The following is a 23,644-nucleotide window of genomic DNA, read 5'->3' on the forward strand; positions in this document are numbered from 1 at the left end:
CTTTCCATATATCATCTTGAGGAAAATCGCTGCCTAATCCGCCGCGTGGATCCCTCGAGGTCCACTGTTTCTTAATGACTCTGCTGCAGACGCCCGGCGGTGGATTTGTTTGTCCGCAAACATCATGATGATGTTTGTGTTGAGAGAGAGAGAGACGATTACAAAGAACGAATGCATGACTAATGGAAAGTAAAACAGCAGCGTAGGAAAACTGGGATGCTTAGTTCTTAAACTGTCAGAGCAAATTAAAATCTGGTGCACACATTTAACTGGTCGTGAATTTAACCCCCTGGGAAACAACATGAACACACATGTACGGAGCCACGAGTTAAAATCTTGAAATCATTGTTTTCCTAGTGAGATGAAATCAATGCAGAAGGGGCAAAATGGAAGTGCCATTTCTAATAGTGACACGTCTTATAATGGAGGGCATCTTTCTGCATATACCCGCCGAGGGCTGTTTTTATCCAAACTGACATTTCAAGTGGACGGACGCGGCGGAGAGAGCTGACAGGTTCGTCTCAGCTTGGTGTCAGACACGCTGACTTCTGGCGCTGAAACCCCCCCCGACAGATGCATCACTTTACCACTTACAATAGGAAAAGAAATATGCAACAGACCTCTGGCCCTACATACTTAAAATCGCATAACTGTTCAAACACTGAGAGTCTGCTAAAGAGACGCTTGACTCACGTACTGAAAAGAAAAAGAAGCCTCGGGTCTTACATGATGTGGCGCGTGGATAATGAATGAAAGCCGCCGCCGTGCATTTCTCATCAATCAATTTGAGTCTGCTCCTGAGGAATTGTCTTCTAAGAGACGGATTCTGTGGCATTTTTCACCGCGAATGCAAACGGCACGCAGCGGGATCTGCGATAGGACGACGACACGCACATTAGCAGCTAATAAATCAAATCCGGGCCGGCGCTGCGCGAGGATTGTTTACCTTTCTGCTCCTCAGAGAGAGATAAAGAAAGAAAAAAAAAAAAAAACTCCACCACTTATAATTTAGTCACTTTGAATCACAATTGGAGATAAAATGTCAACAAACATCTTTGATTCCTCGGTTATTTGTTGCTGTCAAGATTTGCGGCGAACTATAACGATTCTGGATTTAACATGATGAAACATGGTGCATCATCAATTTGTGTCTATCACGATAAGGAAAAAGCGGATGGATGACTTTTATATCAAACTGCGAAGCGACCATTTTTCTTGCAGCCACATGTTTCGTGTTGTCGCCTTTCGTTACAAGCGAGCAGGGTTTTCTCTAGGACAGCAGTGTATGGTTCCATCACGTCTCCATGGTGGAGCTCCACTACTCGATAGAACAATCCTAATTTCCCCTCCTTATCTGAAGCCAATTCAAAAGCTAAGCTCACCCGCCACCATCACCACCACCCTCCCCCTGTCTCTGTTCTGTCTCCCTCCTCCAGCTCCCCCCCCCCACCACCTCCCCCAGCGTGCACCTCCTTAAACTTTAATCATCTCATATTCAATACCTCTCACAGCGACTCGTCACAAGGTTATGCCAGTTCAAAAAAAAAAAAAAGACTCCTTCCCCTTTTAGCCTCAACCTCCATAAAGATTCAGTCATTTCCCAATCCTCCAGTCGGTTCATTACCAGGCACCCGGAGAGGTGTTCATGTGACAAGGTTTTTTTTGTCTTGATACAGATCTTTAAAAGAAATAAAGCCTTTGTGATGCACACTCAACAATACTATTACTACAGGTCCCTTACAAATGCTGAATGTTTCTATTGCCGGGCAGAATCTACTTTATCGTCATTTCTTTGCCCTTTCACTCATGTTTCTAGAAAAAGGACACCAGTGCCTCAAACTGGTTGAAGATAAAAACTCCCTGAGACGAGGCATTTTCTTTTCATTTTGTGAGATTTCTTTCTTTCGTTTTTTTTTTTTTATTGTGTCAGAGTGAGGCCCCGACCCCTGCTGTTCTCTGGATACCACGTTGTGTTGGCCACAGCACGGGATCGAGTTGAATCAATTGGCGAGCTGACTTGGTTGAAATCAATGACCAGCAAGACACAATGTGTGATTTTGTTTGAAGTCTGGCTCTATTGATTGGTGCTGCCAGAACTTTGGATTTTCTTTTTCACTTACCTGAGCTATGATGACTACTTACAGTGAATACCAGAGCTCAAAACAGACCTTTTCAAACACGTGACGAGTACAGAATTACAGTGCTTTCAAATGTTCACATATTCAGTGCTCTTAATGAGTTTGAGATTGGCAGTAGAGCAACACACTTTTTTTTGACTCATTGCTAGGAGGAGCGATCACACGTGGGATAGTGGCATCCATCACAATAAAAGTTGTATGGCAAATAAGCCAGTAAAAAAGCAGGGCATGTAAAGTGCTGTTTTCGTGGAGATGTGCTCAGCCGAACAGAACGATTCTGTGTCGCTGAGGAAAACCACTTAAACGGACTGCCAGCAGCAGGTATTACAGTGAATCATTTTCAGATGAAGATCAAGCAGCAGAAGCAGCTATCCTACCTCCGGCTGCAGCATCACTCGTACTTGAGGATGGATTTAAAAAAATTAAAAATCAAGATGTTAAAACATTAAGTTGATCCATCTTCATTGTTGATCAAGACGTTAGCTTATGAGATACATATGAGACCCTATGCTCATACAGTAAAATTAATGAAACTAGTGCATTGCATGTTCTGTTGAGCCCTATCACAGACGACCTCCAGACACAAGTTCACGACTTATCAGAATAAAAGCTCTGTAATTCTGCTCGATATAACGTGTTGCAGCAATACAACAAACCTTGCGCTTTTACTTTGTGGAGAAATTGCTAAATTGCTGAAGTCTAAGTGATTTTAAGAATGCTGTTGCCACGACGGAGATCAGCGTTCATGCATTTTTATGTCAGAGTGATGTGCGATAAAAATGATTAGTCAATAGGATCATCAAAATGTTTCTGAGACAGTACAGTGAAAAGAAGGATGAAAAAATCAATCTTAAACAATCACAAAACATATTCTCATAAACAACGCGTTCAACTAACTTTTTCATTTTCAGCAAGAAAACTCTCAAACAACTACAAAATGCGAAAGGGTAATCTGCAGAAAAACTTTAAATCCATCATGTTGAACTCTGAAGTTCCCCTCATTGCATCGCAGCGCTGCCGCTATCTGACCGGAGTGACACAGGTCCCGAAGAACGCCGACTTACTTGGAGTTTGCTTCCGACAACATTTGACTAATGAGATGGCCACAGGCGAAAAACAAGTAGCTCATTCCGCCGACTTCAGACTGCTCCGTAGATCAGAGAACAGCCAAGTCTACCAGCAAATGTTATGAACGAGATGAATAATATGCAGAGTAAAGAGCAAAAAAGTATATGGTAAGAAAGGATATTATCCTGATGCACGTTTCATATCCATAACTACTTATTCTTTTAATATAACCAGTGGCTCCCGCATTTATATTCAATAGGCACTGAGTAAAGAAATAAAAAGTCCACCACTGCTTCTATTAAAAATCAGGGGAGGATGGATTAACATTTTCATATGAAGGGATCAGGGACCCATGCAAGGAAATCCACGTTGCAGTGGGCTATCTGTGGGAGGACGCTTTCTGAGCAATGTTTTAGCACAGAGAGACTCCAGCTCTGGCCCATGTTTCAAACCTATAAAATCCTGACAAACACTAATGAACAGGCCGGAACATTGGTATGCGAAACCAGCTGAGCGTAGCCGTTTCACAAAAGCTTTCTCAGGAGCTGAATGGACACAACTCAAAAAGGTGTCAAATAAAAGGTGGCTTCGGATTTTAATGAGCAGGTTGAAAACACTGAGTGTAATGGTGTGTGGTTTGTAGATCGTGTACAGCCAGGAACAAAGCAAACAAAAGAACAACAACCCAGTCTTAAACCCCCCCCCCCCCCCCCCCCCCCCCCCACTGGTGACAAAAAGCTACCTGGCGTGACTCAGGCACAAATCATGTTCTTCAGTTATATTCAAATTACACAGCAAACAGCAATGAACAATCATGATACACTGACCAGAACGAGCAGTGGACGAAAAACACAGGTGACTGGCGAACTGTGTTGTTTCTTCGACATAAGTCATTTACCATGGAAGTTACGGGCAAAGCCATGAGTACAGCAGATGTGATGCAATGATATGGCAGCCTCTCTGAAAATCATATACAAAACAAAAGATATATCATTGTGAAAAATGTAGGCGTTGTTTGACTTTTGTTTTTGTTTTGAAGGTTTGGTTTTCTTCCATGTCTGATCCACTAACATGGAGGAGGCAGGATTTTTGGCTCGTACTGCAGTCAGCCACCAGGGGGGACATCAAGACACTTTGCCTTCACTTATGGGAAGCTGTCATGTTGTTTAGTTGTATATAAAGTTTATGGGTCAGATCTTTCTTAATGCTGATAATGAACACACACCCCTACAGCACCAGGATGGTTAAAACACAAGAATTCCACACTGATGACATATTGTTTAATTCACAGCACCTGCTGACCAAACATGAGCTTTCTTGGCTGGAAAGCCAGATTGAAAGGGGGGTTCATTTCTCTTGCAAACCCAACCAGCTAAGGAATCACTTAATATGAAAGAACATTGAATTATCGCCTAACAAAACTCAGAGTACCACATGGAAGAACGAGCCCTGTTCATCAGCAGGATACCGATATAGCTGTGGTTATTACTAACGTGGATTAAGTGTGCACGGCACCTATAGATCCATGTCAACGACACAGAAATTCATAAAAATTAATTATAGGCAGGGTACAAAGCGTAGCTCTATGTTCACTTTAGTCCACTGTTCCATGTGGTTAGCTTTACATCAGGATTCACAATATGGCCAGATGGTGCTTTGCAACTCTCAGCAGTTGTTTTACACCCACCCACACACACATTTACACCTATATGTGCATGTGCAAGCCACATACACACACCAACACCATCATGTCAACAACGTCGATACAACACACCTGTTCTGCATCCAGTTTTACTATTAAGCAAAATCGTTAGTTTATTTATAGTTTATTTAAGTTGTCACTTACAGGAAGACCAACACACCCGTACCTGTCTAGCAATTGGACAATGTGCCCAAGAGGGCCACCGTGTTTATGAAGAGAATCTCTGAACAGTGGAGATCAATAACAGTCTGTCAGCTTTTTAGTGTAGCCATGGACAGAGCTGAGACAGAGAGACCACAGAGAAAGAGAGCTGCATCCGTCCATCAGACTCCTTGTGACCCCCAGCGGCTTTGATCGAAGATGACAAAAGAGAGAGGGAGCACCCGAGGACAGCGCACAGCTTGGAAGGAGATAGAAAGACAGGCTACTGTGGCGTTGGCCGGCACTTGAGTTCGCTGCATCTTTACGCTGCAGTAATTAAAGCAGAGCCCAGACTCCGGGTATTTCCCTTTTTTAAATCTTTCTGGTCTCTGCTGCCTGCGATACAAAGGACTGTCAAAGGCGAGACAAAGCAGAGAGGTAGATCCCCGAATAAGGCTCAGAGAGTGGCATCTAGGGACGGATCTGCATAATATCTGCTGCTCACGCGCACACACAGTCCCACATATAGTGCACCTTTAAACAAATGTGCACTCGCATGCAAGGCAAGGCACCTAATTGCTCTGGCAGCCATTGAATGATGACAATGGCCACAGTGGGAGTTGGCCAGAATTTGTCAGGATGTATGTAATTATTCAGCTGCACAAAAGCGAAGGGCAGATGTGGTGCCAGAGCAGATTTACTGTGTCTGTGGTCACTGAATGCAGCGAGGAATCTAATGATACACTTACAGGCTAAATTACCAGAGCATTGTTTACCTCTGCTCTTGGAGCGCAGGCCCCACTGAGAGACCAAGAAGGTGCTGAAGAAGGAGAAGAAGAAAAAGAAAGAAGCGCCAAGATGGATCCGCTAAGGTTCAATTTAAAGCAAATGATCTGATAGTGGGGAGGAGAGTTGAGAGAAGATGAATGGTCTCCGTGGAGGCAGAGGCAGGGGAGAGGCTGGAAATGTCCAACTCTTTCTCTCTGGAAAAAAGCCCCTCTCTTCACACGCTGCTGACAGCCAGATAGCAGGCAAAGCCCTGGACGAGTGGGTAAACATGTGCACACTCTCTCCACTGCACCGCTCACACATTTCCAAGCTGCACTTCTATGGATAAGGTCTCAGCATAAATGAGAAATGGCCAAATTATGGATGACTACACAGAAGCTAAACTCAAAGGTTGACTTTTCTCTCACTTGAGGCCTCATTATAAGTTTGTGTTTTACATAGTTTGGTATATATCAATAGATTGTTACTTAATGACCATGTGACACTTCAAATATGATTAATCCCTTCATTAGGAATTAGAGATTTGAACAGAGGGAACACATATTTCTAAGAGAAATGTGTTGTTAAAAAGATTATCGTATAAACTCAGTGTGTATCTATGAATGTGGAACTTTGTGTGTCTGCTTATTTGGAAAAGCACGACCTCTAACCATCAGTCCTGACTGCAGCACCCGGCTGAGCCTCTGTCGTAGGTCACATACATAATGAAAGAGGAAATTACCGAGGAGGCAAAGGCATGACAAGTCTGCCATTTGGCACAGAGAGAAAATGAAGATGGAGCAAAAATAGGTTGCCAGGAATGGGGCAATGGATTGGGAGAGTGTAGCAGAAGTGGACTGGGGATAAGGGTGAAGGGTGCAGGAGGCAGCACAGAGAGAGAGAGAGGGACGGAGGGAGAGTGAAGGGGCTTGATGGGCCGGGACAGTTGAACCGTGAAGACAGGCATACCAGGGAGTTGGACAGTGCAGAACCGTTTGGAGAACTGGAAGCACACGAGAGAGAAGGAAGCTGGAAAGCTTCAAAAGCATGAAGAAAGTTGGAAAGTGCATCTGGCTGGGGAGTCTTCACAAATTTCAAAAGTTGACACAGGGACAGACAATGACTTGAAAGAAACTTGACAGAGCAGGAGGAAGCGCTCGGAGGTTTCCGAGACCAGACAAAGGAAGCAGGTGTCCAGGCATTGATCTGGTTGAGGCTCTTACCTTGGCCGACGCCGGAGCCACGGATCCGGCTGCCGTGATGCACCGCTTGACCACTATGTCGCCACTGGATGTTGTCACGGCAACTGTAGCCGGGATGGGGAGGAGAGAGGGAATCACCGGGAGGGGGAGGAGTCCCGGACGGTTGTTGCCATTGACGACGGCGGAGGCACAGCTATGATTGGCTCCTCCATTGTGGAGGCCCGAGGGACGGATGTCTCTCCGCTCCCAGGGCCCTCGGTAGTCCCGCTCAAAGCGGTGGTGGTGGCGTGACATCACTTCCTTTTTCTCTCAGAGGGAACCAAGGGGGCAGGCCTGTGGGAAACGGAAAGAAAGGAGGTGTAGGTCAGATTAAAATATTTTGTTTCATTACATCTATGGAAATGGAAGAGAAACAGACACAAAGGTAGGGTTTTCAAAGACTGAAAAAAGACAATGAAGGAACGAGACACGGAGCGAACTGAAGAGTGAACATGTTCACTCGGAGGTGTAAACGCTCGCAGCATCTGCTCACGCTGCACCTGACTGACATGAGCACACCGCAGCTCATTTGTTGCCTCTAACTCCTATTCTCTGTCATTAATGGGGGCTGCGACAAGAGGGAGAGAAATGAGCACTGCTGAGCAGGTCTGTAACAAACACCGTCAGTGCCGGCGCCGTGAGGAGCGAGGTTTGTTACGCAGAGCCTCTAGGTTCAACAACCAGAGGTTAGAACAATACGGCCGAGCCGGAGGCAAACAGGTACACGGCTCAAGTCGAGTTGTCCCGAGTACAGCTCACCGCTACGTGACCTTGTGGTCTAAACCCATTCATCTGAATAGATAAATACCCCCTGCAATTACAGCTCATCTCATACATCTAATGGCTGCTTAATTCAATCACACTGTCCTTGAAGTGCACTGGAGGGTTCCCCCCCTTTGTCAAGTAGCTACAGCAGGCTGTGATGGCGGCAACAGTGCAGCTGGAATTACATCAGTATGGGGTATGGCACTTTTGTGTAGCATGAGCAGCGTATCACTCCATATTATATCATAAATCAAAGCGGTGCAGGATCTGAGTAGTGAAATCCATCAGTGGGTTGGTTTGTAGTGCATTGTACTCCACCTCACCAAAGGCATGTAACGCTCCCCAGGCCCTCGATAACAGATTAAATAAATAAATAACAACCCCAAAACCAGGTTCAGCAAGCCCCATGCAAAATCCCCTGGTCTGCGAGGAGGAGACTGACAGCGGATGAGAAGTCTTTATTCTGCACGCTGGGGTCTGTCACGCTGCTTCTTTTGACTCTGGAGCGATCGCCTTGAAATGCCGCGCTGCTCTGTGTGCGTGAGCGTTCAAAGCGTGAGCATATAGCACTGCTGAATGGCTGTGTATGCAAGTAGCGTTTTTTTCGGCAGGATGCGATGAGAACGCACGTGCTCAAAACTCCAGTGTGGTGCCCGAAAGTTGAAAGGGGTCGCCGCGATGCTTTGATGGCAGTGATGCAGCCAGCCGCCAGTTGTGGGAGCACTGGCCCTCCTGTATCTTAGCTCCATCCCATTGTACACCTTCTTTCTTCATTTCTATTTTCTGCTCCCTTTCATTCTTTCCCTTCATGCCTTTTACTCCCTCTCTCAATCGTCCCCTTCATTTATTTCTCTCTTCGCAGAGGGCCTGCTCTGTCCAAACACACGCTGGAGCAACTCCCACTCTGTGCCCTTTTTTAATAACCTCACATTTTCCAACAGAAAAAGCCGGTATTATCTCTAAAAATATTCCATAGTTCATTGGAACAATGGCAGAGTAAGTGCCAAGTAATATTTTCTTATCTCCAATGCCCCACACACCTCACCTCACCACACACCGGAGAAATAAGAGAGCAGCAAGAAAATCCTGGAAAAAAAAGGAATAGAAAAATAAATAAATAAACGAACATTATCTTCAGTAATTGTAGAATTTGGGGCAAAGTACATTCCAATTCACGGGTCTCGACAATTTATTTTTATCAATCCTCTTCAGATGTCAAGCAAGTACCTGCCACCACCACTACGCTTCCGAGTTCAGACAGTTTTGTGATTTACTGCAAAAACAGACTCGTTTTTTTTTTTTTGCCTTCCTTGTAATCCCTCAGGAACAAGGACACACTGGAAAACAAATCCATTAGATCATGCAGAAGAATATTTACGAGCGTCCACACAAGAGAGCTTTGTGCAGCAACCTTCAGTGTGGCGGCAGTACAAAGTTATGCATTTGATATTTCCACAGGATATGTTTTCAATGCAGTTTTTCATGGGTAGAGGTCTAGGGCATGTGTCATGGATGAAAATAATATGTTCTAATTCATCTTTGCCATCTCTCTTTTATCAGTCTTTCTTATTTCTAATAAAGGAATAGTTGAAAAAAGTCATAGGAGAGCAAATCAAATTAAATTAAATCTATAAGGGTTATACAAATACCTTGGGAAAGGCTTCTTTTATATTATTCTCATTATACTCTTAATATTATATTTAGTTATCACTAACTCAAAAGAGGAGAAAAAATGAACAGATATACACAGAACCACTTATTAACAATTATTTATGGATATCGATAAAAAAATCTGGCACATTTGGAGAACTGATCTAGGAGTGTGAGAAACTTGGTGCAGGTTTAATTAATTTAAGGGGCCTGTTGCGCTTTGTGCCATTCCCATTTGTAATGCTCTGATCATAAATCAGTTCATCCAAAACTTTATATACAACAGTGGCAGAGATGTCTCACACAAATGCATCAATGGAAAATGAGTATTCACAAGCCACAACACAAATTTCGACATTCGCCACATATCGGAAACACAACCACAGCAAAAGTGAGTGACCATGGATGCTGACAAAATACAAAGCAAGGGAACTTACAGCAGTCAAGTGAGCTGTCATTTAAAAAAAAAAACAGGATGCCTGTCCTTTTGAAGTATTACAGTACAGGTGCGTTTGTCCATTTCGGTAGCTCCATGCAACTTTACCGTAACTCCTCATATAGACAAGCCTCACACTTTAGGCAGTGACTGATTTGTCCTGGTTTTCACCAACGACAGCTCACTTGACTCATACATCCATGACTTGACTACAGAATGCAGCTGCTCACCTCAGGTGTGGTTGTGTTTATGCTGTGTGGCTATTGCGGTCGTCTTGTCACTTTTGTGTTTTTAGTTTGCGCTCGTGCGAGACATCTCCGCCACCATAATATACGTATATCTTTGTAGCCATGTAGAATGGATCTTTGTGGACTATGAAAGGGTTATTGGTTGCCTCTGCTTTTTTTATTTAAGCGCTAGAATAAAAGCAAATATATTTTTATCACTACATAGGTGATGGTGCTGTGCAGGCTTGAGAGTCTCTTGTGCCAGGTAATATGTGTGAATAGACTCTGGAGCAGGGTGGTGCCAGGAAGATGTCGAGAAATCTGCTCTTTTTGGACGGAAACAAGCCGTTGACCGTGCTACACTGTGTAAGAACATGTATCTTCTAACATCCTGATACTGGATATAGAATATGGTGAGGGGAATGAAATGGTATGATGTACAACTTGTGGAAGTGAGTCACCCTCCATGTCCTGAGCCAATTCTTTAAATAAACTCTTCCCCTGTTTCCTGGATGTGTCAGAAGACTGGGTTATTCACAAGAAAAGTTGGGTTTAATTAAAAGAGACAAGTCCAAACTAAGATGCTTTGCAGATTAAGTGGCCTTTGAACTTCGAATACTCCCACCTGAAACACAAATACCTTGGCCTGAAACACGCCAAGATATTTTAAAAAGACAGCAAAATCATACATCTCCAAACCACGCGTCACGGTACATCTCCCTTCATTTCCTACTAAATAGAAATGTGGGTTGTTGTAAGTAAGTGTATCCATATGACTAATGTTGTTGTTCTGCAGAGGAGCCTCTCATATTACCATGCTTCAAATTCTAGCACTTGCTTACCCGAGTGGCAGTCTTACAATCTTGATACTACATTTCAATGTGCGCACAATCCTCCGAGTGAATTCCTGTCATCCGCTTTCCACTATGCATGTCAGCGTGTGCTGCGTAACCCGAGGCGCGCAACAGATCCCTGCAGAGCGGGTGTCATCGACTCAAATCCCACAACGTTTATGGTCCCTCTGTAAACACGTGGATTGCAGCGACTAATTACAAACACTAACATATCTGCAACTCCTTTTAGAGTTGTGTGAGTCTGTGTGTGTGTGTGCACGTGTTGGCATTGTGATCTCGTTTCACCTTGAGGCGGCGAATGTGTGCGCTTGTGTGTTGTGTTGTCAGGCGGGGGAAAGTGCGAGGATGTGATAAAAGAAATCTCGCTACGAGGCGCCCCTGTGGAAACCCACACCCGGGACACCTGTGGACTCTGCCAGACCAGATAAACACTTAAATACATCACATCTCCAGTGACACTTTGCTCGGCACCGCTGGCGCCCCCGGGGAGAGGGCGCCAATAAAGATTTGCCCATTTTCTTTCACATCCAATGAAGTCACTGTCAGCGGCGGACGAGACAATGGTCTTCCAGAGGAGAGATGATAACCTTTGCTGCAAGGCTTGCATATATTAAGGCAGCCTATAAAAAAAAAAGAGCCTTTCCCGCTTTATAAGAAGCTAATGACAGCGTTTCAGTCATACCCTGCAGCAATTAATGAGGCTCTTCAGCTCCCGCCATCCTGTCAGCATGTTAATAATCTCACCTGAAGGTACGACTTTCCCACACCGAATGCTATTTTCTGACTCCCACCTCAAAATAGCAGCTGATTACGGAGAACCCTTCCCAGAGAGAGATGAAAATCTAAACAAATGATTAAAATCGCTAATCCTCTGGAAGCCCCAATGCTAACAGAAAGACTTCAAGGCATGAAGACGGGAGGGAGAACTACGATGTCAGCAATCAAACCTAATGAGCTGAGTGATGGGCTGACTGGCATCTCCATTGTGCTGTCAGTCACATCGCGAGGCTAAAAGCAGTCGGCCGCGGCGGGGGAAAGCGAGAGAGGGGCGTTTTTTTCAGACCCCCCCCACACACACCCGAAAGCGGCTGTTCTGGCGCTGCTGATGTGCCAGAATGATCCGAATGCAAGAACACCCGAGACAGAAAAATGTGAGATGTCGTGGGTGTGCACGTACGCGGGGGAGAGAGAGGTTCAGCTCAGCAGCAGGAGGAGAGGAGTAAGTGCATGTGTGTGCGCCAGTGTCTGCATGTGTGTTACGAGGTCAATTGTAGCTGACACAGTAATGGCAGCGGTGCCATCACCATGGAGATGCCATGCGTGGTTCTGCACGTTCCCATGGGGGGGGCACATCAGGAGTCTCCGATAACTTAACTTTCCCAGCTGACACCGCGGTTAGGAGTCATTTGCCAAAATAAAAAGTTGTCTGGCAGGTGGGAACGTGAGACGCGTACACCCTAAAGAACGGCATCTGTCGCTCAGGGGCGGCACGCGGCGTGTCGGGTGGGTGTGCCGGAGCAGTGTTAACAAAGCCAGGTGGGAATACGCGGGGAGGCTGCGGATAGACGTGAGGAGAGAGGGAGCGGAACAGATGGACAGGACATGGCAGCGATGGAGAGACAGCGACCTGGTGTGAACGAGTGAGCAAATGAGACATAACAGCGGTAACGTGCGTGTGTCGGCTACGTAGCCTGAAAATAGAGGGGAGGGTGTTGAGGATGGGATCCGGGCCGGGGTGGGATCAGGAGTTGTGTGTCATGGCTCTGTTCGGGGGTGTGATGTTTGCTCTGCTGGCACTTTCTGCCCTGCGTTTAAAAAAGCTCCTGCTATTCCACCCGTGACAGATACTCCCCGAGAGGAAGGGCTCCATTTCCAATTTGTAGTAGACTTTACTTATATTGACCCAGTGACACTCTGACACACAGATGCACACACACACACACGTGCGCACACAATCCCCTGCTATACTCACAGGTCTGTGCTAACGATCAATTCGTCCATCAGCAAGTTGCCTGGTACAAACGAGGGCCGGGGAGAAGAGGTATGCTGTAACTGTACCAGGACAAGACATTGCTGTAAATGAGAAGCCCCTGTGGGACGTGCACACAGACAACCTCCAATACACACACACACTGTAACAGTCACAGGTGCACTCTCTTGCTTGCACACGCACGGTGCATATCCAGCAATACAGATGCACACTAGTAAATGTGCTGACAGCTCCTCCAGGACAACAGAGGTGTTCATCCAGATATTTAAATAATGGGAGAGACTGTTGGTACAGGAATAGCCCGGAGCAACGCCAGCCTGAGACGGTGGCTTTTTAAATTCCCCTCCTCCTCGCTACACACCAGGTGATGAAGTCAGCGTCTCAATTTGGATGGTGCGCGTTCAATGCCCATAGATTCAGGTAGAGCATACATAAACATGTGCACCTGCAAGGGCAAGAGAGATGACAGCAATTAAGCAATGTGCAAGCTAAGTAAAACTTTCGAAACTTTACGCAACTACACAGAATTCAAGAAGTCATGCTATCGGGTTGGAGCAGCCACACTGTCCGCATGAGCCGTGAGTCTTCAGGTGTGGAACGCTTTTGTAAGACCCTTCGGAATGGGACAGTGTTGTCGCGCCGCCATGACACAATCACTCTTCAAATGCAGCCTCTGAGTCGAGACAGAGCTTATCTGTGGAATATGTCCAAATCATAAATGTTTACACTTCCTGCAGCTCCTTTAAAGTAAAAGCACGCCCGCTGTTCTTTGGATTGAATCCATTTATTACTTTCAACAAGATTTGTACTGTGATTGTTGCAGGACCAGAATATGAACAGCCTCATACCTAAGAAAGCTTTAGTGCTTCTTTTATAAGAGGAACGGGAGAAAGCTCCCTGTGTGAGCGAAAGACACAGCAGCAGATCACTGATGTAGGCATCATGTGCTGCACGCGCACCTAGTGTGGCCCAGGCGTTTGAGATCTTCCTTTCCAAAGACACAGGAATGTATTTTTTTCACTTGTGTGAAGTATCTGTTGATTAAGTAAACCGATCTGCCAGGAATGAACCTGGGTTTCCTGGGTATTTTTAGCTCTCTCTCTCTTTAAGGCATTATATAGAGGAAATCTTAATTGATGTTCCAGAGGAAGGAAAACACACACACACACACACACACACACACACACACACACACACACACACACACACACACACACACACACACACACACACACACACACACACACACACACACACACACACACACACACACACACACACACACACACACACACACACACACACACACACACACACACAGAAACAACAGAGGGGAAGCTACAGGGAGGGGGGCTGCATTGAAGAAGAAAGTAGTGTGACGTTCAGGAAAGCAAAAATGGATGCAGCATCCTAGTTGCATGGAAACCACCAAACCCATTGTTGGAGCTAATTCTTAGCAATAATGGGACCAATTAAACCCCGCTGTTTGAAGGGAATCAGCACTTAGCTACAATTCGTATGTCTCATTAGCATCTGAGTAGAATCCGAGGACACAGTGTCATCAGCGGTGCATCGTAACACGTGAAATGTCTCAACACTGCAGCTCCGGACCCACAAATAGCTTGTGTTTTGGCATATACGCTGGTTTTAATTAAACAGATACTTTTACAGGACAACCGGGAAGCATTTGACGCGCAAGTATACCTGAACCGGGGGGTAATCACCAGTCACTCAGAGCAGATCTACAACTGATCTGAATCCAGCCCTAATCTCGTCTGCCCATTAGGATTTCCACCCAGCTTCCCGAGGCGATGATAGTGAGAGATGGCACTTTGTACATTAATCTGACACCTTGATGGATGAAACACTGGTGGGTGACATGCACACATTCTGCCGCAGACATTCACCTCCTGATCATCTCCTCTTCGATAAACCATGCAAGCAAAGGTCAAATCATTCAAAGTGGAAAAAGACGGGATAAGGCATAATAGGTATACACAGGGAAGAGGAATATAAAGAAACGGGAGGTAAGGGGTTATTTTTTCGTAGGATTAAGAAATATTGCTTATACCTGCACCGCTGACAGCAAACTTCTCCTCAGTGTGCCTCATCACAATTCTTTTAGCATTAAAAAGTATAACTTTCTATCAATCGGGAAAATAGCAGGTTATGCGTGCGCGTGTTTACTGAAAGTGTGTTTTTGCGTTAATGCATGATGCAAGGGTTTCCAAGACGCTTGTAGACTGTAGTTTGAACACACAGGCTGTGGTTTTACTTTTGCATGATGAAAACAGCAGGTGCCCACGGGCTTTTGTCTGTACAAAATATACATGGCTCTCGCGCTGGGACCCGTGCAGACAGAAATGACCACTGCTTGACGAAATATTACCATGCCCCAATTCAGCAACACCTTGCCAGTGTTTGGTTGTCAGTATCCCGGGCAAGTGATTAGCCTGAGGAGCAGTGGCACCGCCACCTCCACCGCCGCACACCGCACGCCGCTGCTGAGTTAATTAAAACACTGACTTTCAACAAAACACCACATTATCAAGACGGCAAGACATGAAGCTGGAGAAAAAGCCCTGGGGCTAGTGTGCACACTTTCCCATCCAGCCCTTCCGCATGCTCTTTGTACGGGGTTGGGGAGCGACAGATTTTCCAGACGCCAATCTTGCACTGTTGTTCAGCCTGTGTTCATGTGTGTATTCTCTATGGCCCATGCCAGCTGTCACCTTCTCTCTCCGTTGCATCCTTTGGCAAATGTCTCTGTTCTCTAAACAAAACCAACAACAGCATCAACACAAACAGTTCTCCTTGCTGATGCTGCACGCACGCACGCACGCACACACACACACACTAACACAACATATAGGCTCCTACATTTCTGCAGCGTGTGCAGCTCGGCTTTGCAAGCCGGACAGTGGGCAAGTGCAAGAATAGTGACTTAATTATCTAAATGGCTGCTGTGGAAGATTACAGAGGGCAGCGAGCATCCATCTTTTTCAACACCACCGGCTTTGAGTGCATGGCCAAGCCGGAGGAGAGATCAAGGGATACAGAGCGGCGATGAGTGAGTGAGGAAGAGGCCGGGAGAAATGAACATGGGTCGAACGACAGGAGACAATGTGGAGGAGAGGAAGAGGAGCGAGTCCGGCGAATGTGATTTACGACGTTAGAGGTTTTGCGAGGGGACCGGCCTGTAAAGCGCCACCGGGGCACGTGGTTCTGTCTGAGGCTGCATCCTGAGCTACAGAGAGTTCGCCTGCAGCAGGGATCATGACATCACCTCCATCTCCATGGAGATACCCTGCACCGCTTCGATTTTCCTCTCTCAGTCATTACCATAGAGATGCTCCAGGGCTGGATCGTATCTCGACCCCCTGCAAAGCAACAAAGGCTCTACGTTGAGGTCCTACCTCCCTTACATCCGCGCACATTGTTGACTGCGGCATTGGCCGAGCGGTTACAGAGGTCACTGTGCCACCGGAGGGGCTTCTGGTTTGATCCCCTGGTGTGCCAAGACTCCTTGAGCAAGATGTTTAACCCCTCCCTTCCTGAGAGACCCAACCAGAGGGCAACGACAGATTTTTCGTCCACGGAGTGAATAAAGTATATTATATGAAAATATAAATGATTTTTACAGGGAGCATTCATCTGGAGCGCTCACATTCAAGAACATAACCGTGTCAGGCAATTTAACAAAGACTGAAATCCAGCCGCCGTCCGAGACCCCACATTCCTCAGCAGAAACTATTAAACGTCTCTATTAAATGTTCCAGTTAAGTTGGCATTTCAGAGGAAATGAAGAGGAAATGCAGCCAAAGTTCCCCTTGTTAGATGTTTAAGCTTTAGCTCGTGACAGCGGGGACAGCGGTAGAGAAAGCACGCTCACGACTGGAAAGGCTCACTGGTTCAGATCCCAAGACGGTGGTGGGGGGGGGGGGGGGGGGGGGAGCAGTAAAGTGAACAAATAACACAATCTGCCTTCAACAGCTACTGTCACTGAGCCACTGAATGAGATACACTGAACTACCACCTCCCTTAGACAGAGGGAATTCTCGCTGCCGCAAATTCTGCCTCTTGTTTGGACCCATCCGAGTTCGAGGCCAGCCGGTGATTTAACGCCTCGCTCTGGAACACCTAAGCTGCAGCCTGAATCCGTGCAAGCGGGGGGGAAAGAGAGGTCCCGGATCCCGTGGGTGAGGGATGGTCTGCTCCCAAACACTGCCTGTGCTCTCCCCCCCCCCCCCCCCCCCACAAGTGACACCCTAGACAACAGTAACAGCCCGGCTGTGCTGCTCGGCTCCCTAATGAGAACATGTTGAACCGTGAGATGGGGGAAAGAAAAGCAAACATCAAGTGAGCCCTCCATCTGAATATCCACAGTGAACCAAGAGCCGATAACGGATGAGCAGACTGACACTTGTGGAACCCCAATTTCAAAAAGATAATAACGCTGATTCATCATGCACGTAATTACACACAAATTCATTTGTTTTTTTTCATCACGTTGCTTAAAAAAATGTGAATACACTCATCGGAATATTAGCGAGTTGTTTGTGGAGCTGCAGGAACGGGACCTTTTATAGATTTAAGTCGAAATGACTTGCGCACCGGAATATCTATCTAATCAAAAGCTGATGTTTCTTTCTTCGATTGTCAATTACGTTAACGTTGAGGCAAAAAAAGAGTTCACATTTCCCCGCACGCCACATTCCCCAACTCCGTCCTGTTCTTCCTATCATGGTTAATGACGGAGGCTCGAGTCAGGCTGCATGTATTCGTTGTTTTCCTTCAAAGCTGCGGACACACAACTATGAGTGCACATGCATTAATGGAGTACACATCCGAACGTTCCCCCTCTCCAAGTCACATAAACACTGTCCCTAACGTGTAGCCACACACAAAGATCCAGCCAGGATAGTGCTGTCTCCCTGATTAGGCCAGGCCATCTGCTGGAGTCCCCTGTCACCACTGACGGCTGCTGCATGTCCAGGCCGGCGAGCCAGAACCCCCCCCCCCCCCCCCCCCCATGGTGATCCAACGGCATATTAATCTCCTCAAATCTCAACCTTTTCAAAAGGCCAGATGCCACGGTCACCCCGGTGCAGTTATTCCGGGCAACATCATCTTACTCTCCAAAATACACAAGTCTATCACTTCTGCCCCGGACGACAAGAGAAGTGGAGGAGGGAGGAGGGGGGGGGGGGGGGGGGGGCGAGTGTGTTTCCCCCATCTCGGCATATCCCTCTCTCTCTCTCTCTCTCTCTCCCCACTTATCTCATGATTCTCGGTGCTCTCTCTGAAAGCCATTCTCTGTCTCTGTCTCTCTCTCTGTCGTTTCATATCTGTATGAACACAGTGGCCTTTCAGAGCGCACGGTGAACGGCGCCGCAGCCCGGGCCCGGCCCACAGGAGCAGAGTGAGTGGTATAGATTAATGGCCCGGGAGACGGCCGAGGCAAGTGGAATGAACAAATAGAGAGGCCACTGAAATGACCAAAAAGAGCAAGAGAAAGAAGCAAAGGGAAAGAGAGGTAATGATAAGGAGAATGAGGTGTGCATTGAATTGTAGGAGAGGTACCGACTGGGGGAATGTGTTCTGCCACAGTATAGTTTTATGCCCCTGTCACACTGACAGAGTGCCTTAAATCTGAATGGGTCGATGTGCGTCATCCTGCAGGGATTTGCGACCCTCCTCCCACCTATAGTTGGATGAAGGTCGGACACTGCTCAGAATTAGTGAACAGCCGCCTCTGTCAGGGATGGAAAGTTTACATAATAGTTGCTGTGGCTGAAATTACATTTGTGAAAATGTACCTTCTATTTAATTAGTCCCATGGAGAAAAGCGACATAACGACAGAGATAAAAAAAACACAAGAGACAAAAGTCAAAAGTGGGCAGTGAGGTACTTATTCGACATTATGCAATTATGGGTAATTATATCTGAAAGTAATTCTGTGGATTAGCATTTAAGAGGATGGAGCTGGAGCAACTGTGAAAACAGTGTTATATAAATGGAGTCAAATGTCTTACATCAGTTCACTGAAACGAAAACAGAAAACGGGTCTTGCTGAGCAATAAATCATTAAAGTTGTTTATCGAACAACATTACTATGTGTGTCCTGCCGTGCTAATACACTGTCGTAGGCATGATACAAATTATATTATGTATATGTATAAATATATTTCGATTTTAGTTTTTTGGGGGGAGAATTCAGAAATTAAAATTCTGTGTGTAGTATTTTAACATATAGATTGTATGAAGCCTTATCAGCCACAAATGTATTTTATTGTGAAAGCCTATAACCACGTCACTTATGCTCAACGAAGCATCACTTCTGTCATATATGAACAGGTCTGGATTTGAATTGACGTCAATAGAAGGTAACAGGTTGGGTCCAGTGCAGAGCTATGTGGGTGTGTGTTCGCCAAAATGGACCCGCGCAGGACTCTGTGCCGCAGCGTTATAGTTTTGCATGCCTTTAACTGTATTTAAGAAAAAAAACAAAAGAGCACCTTTCATGCAGCCAAACTCAGCGAGCGCCGCCATGATCTGCTGAAGATGTGAAAATGAAGAGCTGCAGCTCTGCTATCAATATGAAACGGCACACAAACTCCGCTGGTTGTGTCCAGAAACTGTCCTGTGTGGAGTGGAGCTTACAATTGTCAAGTGTCAGCCATTCTGTGTGAGAGCGGCACAGCTGCATCAGTGATCTCCAAACCACGCAACCCGACAGAGTTATTCATCAGGACCGTTGTTGAGACGTCACCCAGCATGTCAAGTCTGCTGCAGGAGGAGAAAATACATTGGACCCTCAAAAAATGAATGGCGAACCGAGTTGTTGAGATGAGTCCGCGGAAAACTTCCAATGTGAACCTCTCAGAAAGGGATTGGTTACCCTTGTTTTGGACGTTGGTCAGTTAAGCAGAGTTCATCAATCAATTAATCAAATAAGAATTCATTGATTAACTGATAGGGACAATAATCTTAAACTCAAGTTCAACATTCATCCATTCATCAAAGCTGGGGGAATATAAGGGAGCAGTGGAGTACAGCTCAGGAAGGATTTTAAACATGACTCAAACCTGTGGTATCCTTTGAATGAATAAATTGTGCTGCGGCTACAGAAGATAGAATTACAGTGGGAAAGGTTTTTCTTCCTTGCCCTCTCTTTGTCTCTCTTATTTTCACTCTCATCTTCCTTGTCTCCCTCCCTCCCTGCCTCTCTCCCTTCTTCGTGCCTCGGCTGTACACTCACTCACACACAATCAGACACATGAATCTGGAACCAACGTACGAGAGAGAGAGAGAGAGAGAGAGAGAGAGAAGAGAGAGACGGAGGAGTTTGGCAACATCAGAGATAGCGGAAGTGAAGTGAGAGATAAAAGTCGGGGAGAAAGGACAGAAGGAGAAGCACGAAGAGGAGAAGGAGGAGGAGGAGGAGGTGGAGGAGGAGAGGCAATGACAGAGAGGGAAAATGAGAAAGCCCAGCAAGATGCAAGGTGAAAAACACACGCACACACACGCACACATGTTCTTTAATCAATATGGTGGGAATGTGGCCCCACGGTAAATCACTTTCCTGGCAATAACAGAGAGCAGCCACTATCCCTCTTTTTAATATGTTGCCAGAGTGTCGGTGAGTGATACACGGCAATATATAGCGAGGAAGAAGCGCGAGCGAGGACAAGGAGAGGGGAGTCTGTGTGTGTGTGTGTGTGTGTGTGTGTGTGTGTGTGTGTGTGTGTGTGTATGCAGAGGGACCGTGATGTATAGGCCTGGAGAGTTGGTCTGCACTCAGATAAAGGAGGGGAATCATGATTAGGTTGGGTAAAGTGTCCACGCTGGAGAAAAGCCACAGCCGGATGAAAAGCTTGTCCTCCCGCCCCCTTATCATGTGTCCTTTCTCATGAGTTCTCAATGCATCAAATCCTGCCCCCCCCCCCCCCCCCCTCAAAAGAAGGATCCACTATAGCACCAGAGGGCAAAAAACATATTCCATTACAGAAGTAAAAACTATCACTCATCTCTCTTGGTCACATCGATTAAAGGGATATTGAAGGCAGGGCAACTTTTCCACCTTGGCCTTCACAAACCCGTCTGGCCTGTCATCGTTCCGCAGAGCCACCAGATTACACAGCGGCCGGGCAGGTTGACCTTCACTTAACTATCTGACCACGGGGCACATCATCCACCATGTCCTTTATTGACTTGATCCCCTACGCGCTCAATTTCATCTTCGCCGGCCGTGTTGGAGGCCCGATCGGCAAATGTTGTTACCGTAAACGAGAGCGCCGTCTCAATTGACTCGGGTCCCCCTTTAAAGTGGTGCTAAATAAGTAATGGGGCGTCTCATCTGCTTTGGACAGTCAGTGCAGCCGGATGGGTTACAGTACAGCGAGACGGATAGATGGGCAAATGGAGATAAATGCATGAGCTTAATGGGGGCGGCCGAGCCTTAGAGGAGACTTAAGCGTCAATACACAACTGGACACCTGTCAAAGTGTGCGTCGATTCTAGGTAGGCTGCAAGATACTGACAGACGAAGCATTCTTTCACTAATAATCACAGACTCTTTTTAGCATTTGACAGCTCTCACTGCGTCTTCGGAATTTTGGCCGAAATACAATTTGCGGAAGTGACAATGAAATGAGTAATGACCGTCTGGAGAAACGGCTTCTCGGAGACTAAACGCTACGTTTCTGTTGTGAGCTGAAATGCACAGGGTGTGAAATGCAAACCCCTGGACAGGACTAACTACAGCTTCCCAGTTGATGGAAACTAATGAGAAAGGCTGGATGTGTTAGCAACTTGCAGGATGAACCCAACACAAACGCAACACATCTCCTTGGATAAATGCTCTGGGTCACCACTAACAGCTAGACCATCCTAATCCTTCTTTTAAGAACCCTTAAAATGCATATGAAATACACTGTGGGGTTATTTATCAGACATTTTACTTTCACAAATAATCAGAGCGTATATATATATATATATCTGCACTGACGTTTTTTGTATCTTTATGGTTCATGCAACAGGAGACATGAGTCAAGGACGGGCTGCAACAGGTGTCAGCAAATCTACTGTTATCTGGCCGCTTAGATAAGCGACATCGCAAATCCTAAACGCAACAAATACACAGTCCAGCGGCACGATACTGACTGAGGGTAACTGAGCTGAGTCTCGAGGGACTGATGCATGACTACGTATTTTTAATCCAAGTAGAGCGGCTCAGTTAAGATTTGTGGACGTGAAGGGAAAAACTGCTACTTAGCCACAGAATGATTAACAGTGGCCATGTCATATCGAATACTGATCTAATACCAGTCGGTTAAAAAAACATAATGCTCCTAACTAATGAATACAACTATTTCTGTATAGCAGTGATTGATTGCTATCATTGCGGCATGGCCAGGCTCATGTTAAACCCTTTGAAAAACGAATAGGCCTACATATAGAGAATGAATGCTATATAACTTATTTTATGATTTAGAGTAGGAGCCACAGTATTTATTGAGGGTGCAGATATTATTATTTCTTCTATAAAAGGGGTGTGGTTTCTCTATTCTAAGATGTTTAATTGAGGCCATGTTTTGATTTACGTTTAAGTATTAATAATAACCACGAAACACATCTTGGACGGTAGATCTTGTTTCGATTGAATCACAGGGAAAAGTCTTTTTTCATGGACAATAGCTGCTACGTTTACTTTGACAGTCATAACTGGATAACTACAAAAATAAATCTAGGAAAACACAACAATTACTTCCTCTAAATAGCTGTGTAAGTGTTTATCAAAACAAAAGACCTTTTGAGATTAAAATAGAACAGTGGAAAGTGTAAAACAGTGCAACAGTGACATTCTAGGATTAAATAACAATTGAGATGGCTCGTGTTGTATATGCTCACCCCTGCAAGCTGAAGTCGACTTGTGAGACTTTCCATTGCGCACACTACAAATCACTACTAAAACCAGTACCTGCCAGTTGCAGTACAGTGCAACGGCTTTTCTTGAGACGCAAAGAAGAGGTAACAGAAACTCTCGGTTTTCTCTGCATGAACCTAATATACTTAAAGACGTGGTATCAGATCAGTACATAGCTTTCCGTAACTGCTGATGCCTGACTCTGCATCTCTAACAGTTTCAGAGGCCTTTCCGATGCTGGTATCAGTACTGAAACATCTCTAGTTGCATGTCTGTAGTGCTCATGAAGGCTTCGGCATTAAAGTTCTCACGTCCTCAACTTGAATCCAAATCTGTGACTTCCTGCAGCCTAACACCCTGTATCTTTCCATTATCCACACGTTTCATACATTACTTATGCCTCCAACTGTGGTTTCCTTTGCGTGATTCTTTCCCCCGTCACGAACATTAATGAGGTTTGTGAAGTCCTACACTCTGGACCCTGCAATTAATGGAAATGCAGGATCTGTGCCTGACGACAGTGCAAACAGCTGATGAGCCGTCCCCGGGCTGACGAGACCAAGGCCTGCTCTCATCGCTCCCTTGTTGCCACGGTCGTACTTCCCTGACAGCAGCGTTGACAGGCCGAACCACACGCCGCACACACCCCGCTGCAATCAATCCACTCAATTTAATCTTAATTAGCTGACCACAGAGCGCTGCACAGCACACCACTGACGCAGATGAGGCGCCTCA

The 23,644-nt window shown here is 45.8% G+C and overlaps 1 protein-coding gene across 2 annotated transcripts in view; it reads right to left on the minus strand.

Moving 5' to 3' along the window:
• LOC133973546 (kelch-like protein 29) overlaps window positions 1–23,644 on the minus strand; it is a 232,074-nt gene that overhangs the window by 148,317 nt on the left and 60,113 nt on the right. For both annotated transcript variants that reach the window (XM_062411479.1, XM_062411480.1), the window contains exon 3: window positions 7,041–7,352. In XM_062411479.1, the coding sequence (XP_062267463.1) occupies window positions 7,041–7,313 (273 nt within the window). In that variant the 5' untranslated portion in view covers window positions 7,314–7,352. The remainder of the gene's footprint in view (window positions 1–7,040; window positions 7,353–23,644) is intronic.

This window comes from Platichthys flesus, chromosome 18 (genome assembly GCF_949316205.1).
Source record: "Platichthys flesus chromosome 18, fPlaFle2.1, whole genome shotgun sequence".
Taxonomy (NCBI): Eukaryota; Metazoa; Chordata; class Actinopteri; order Pleuronectiformes; family Pleuronectidae; genus Platichthys; species Platichthys flesus.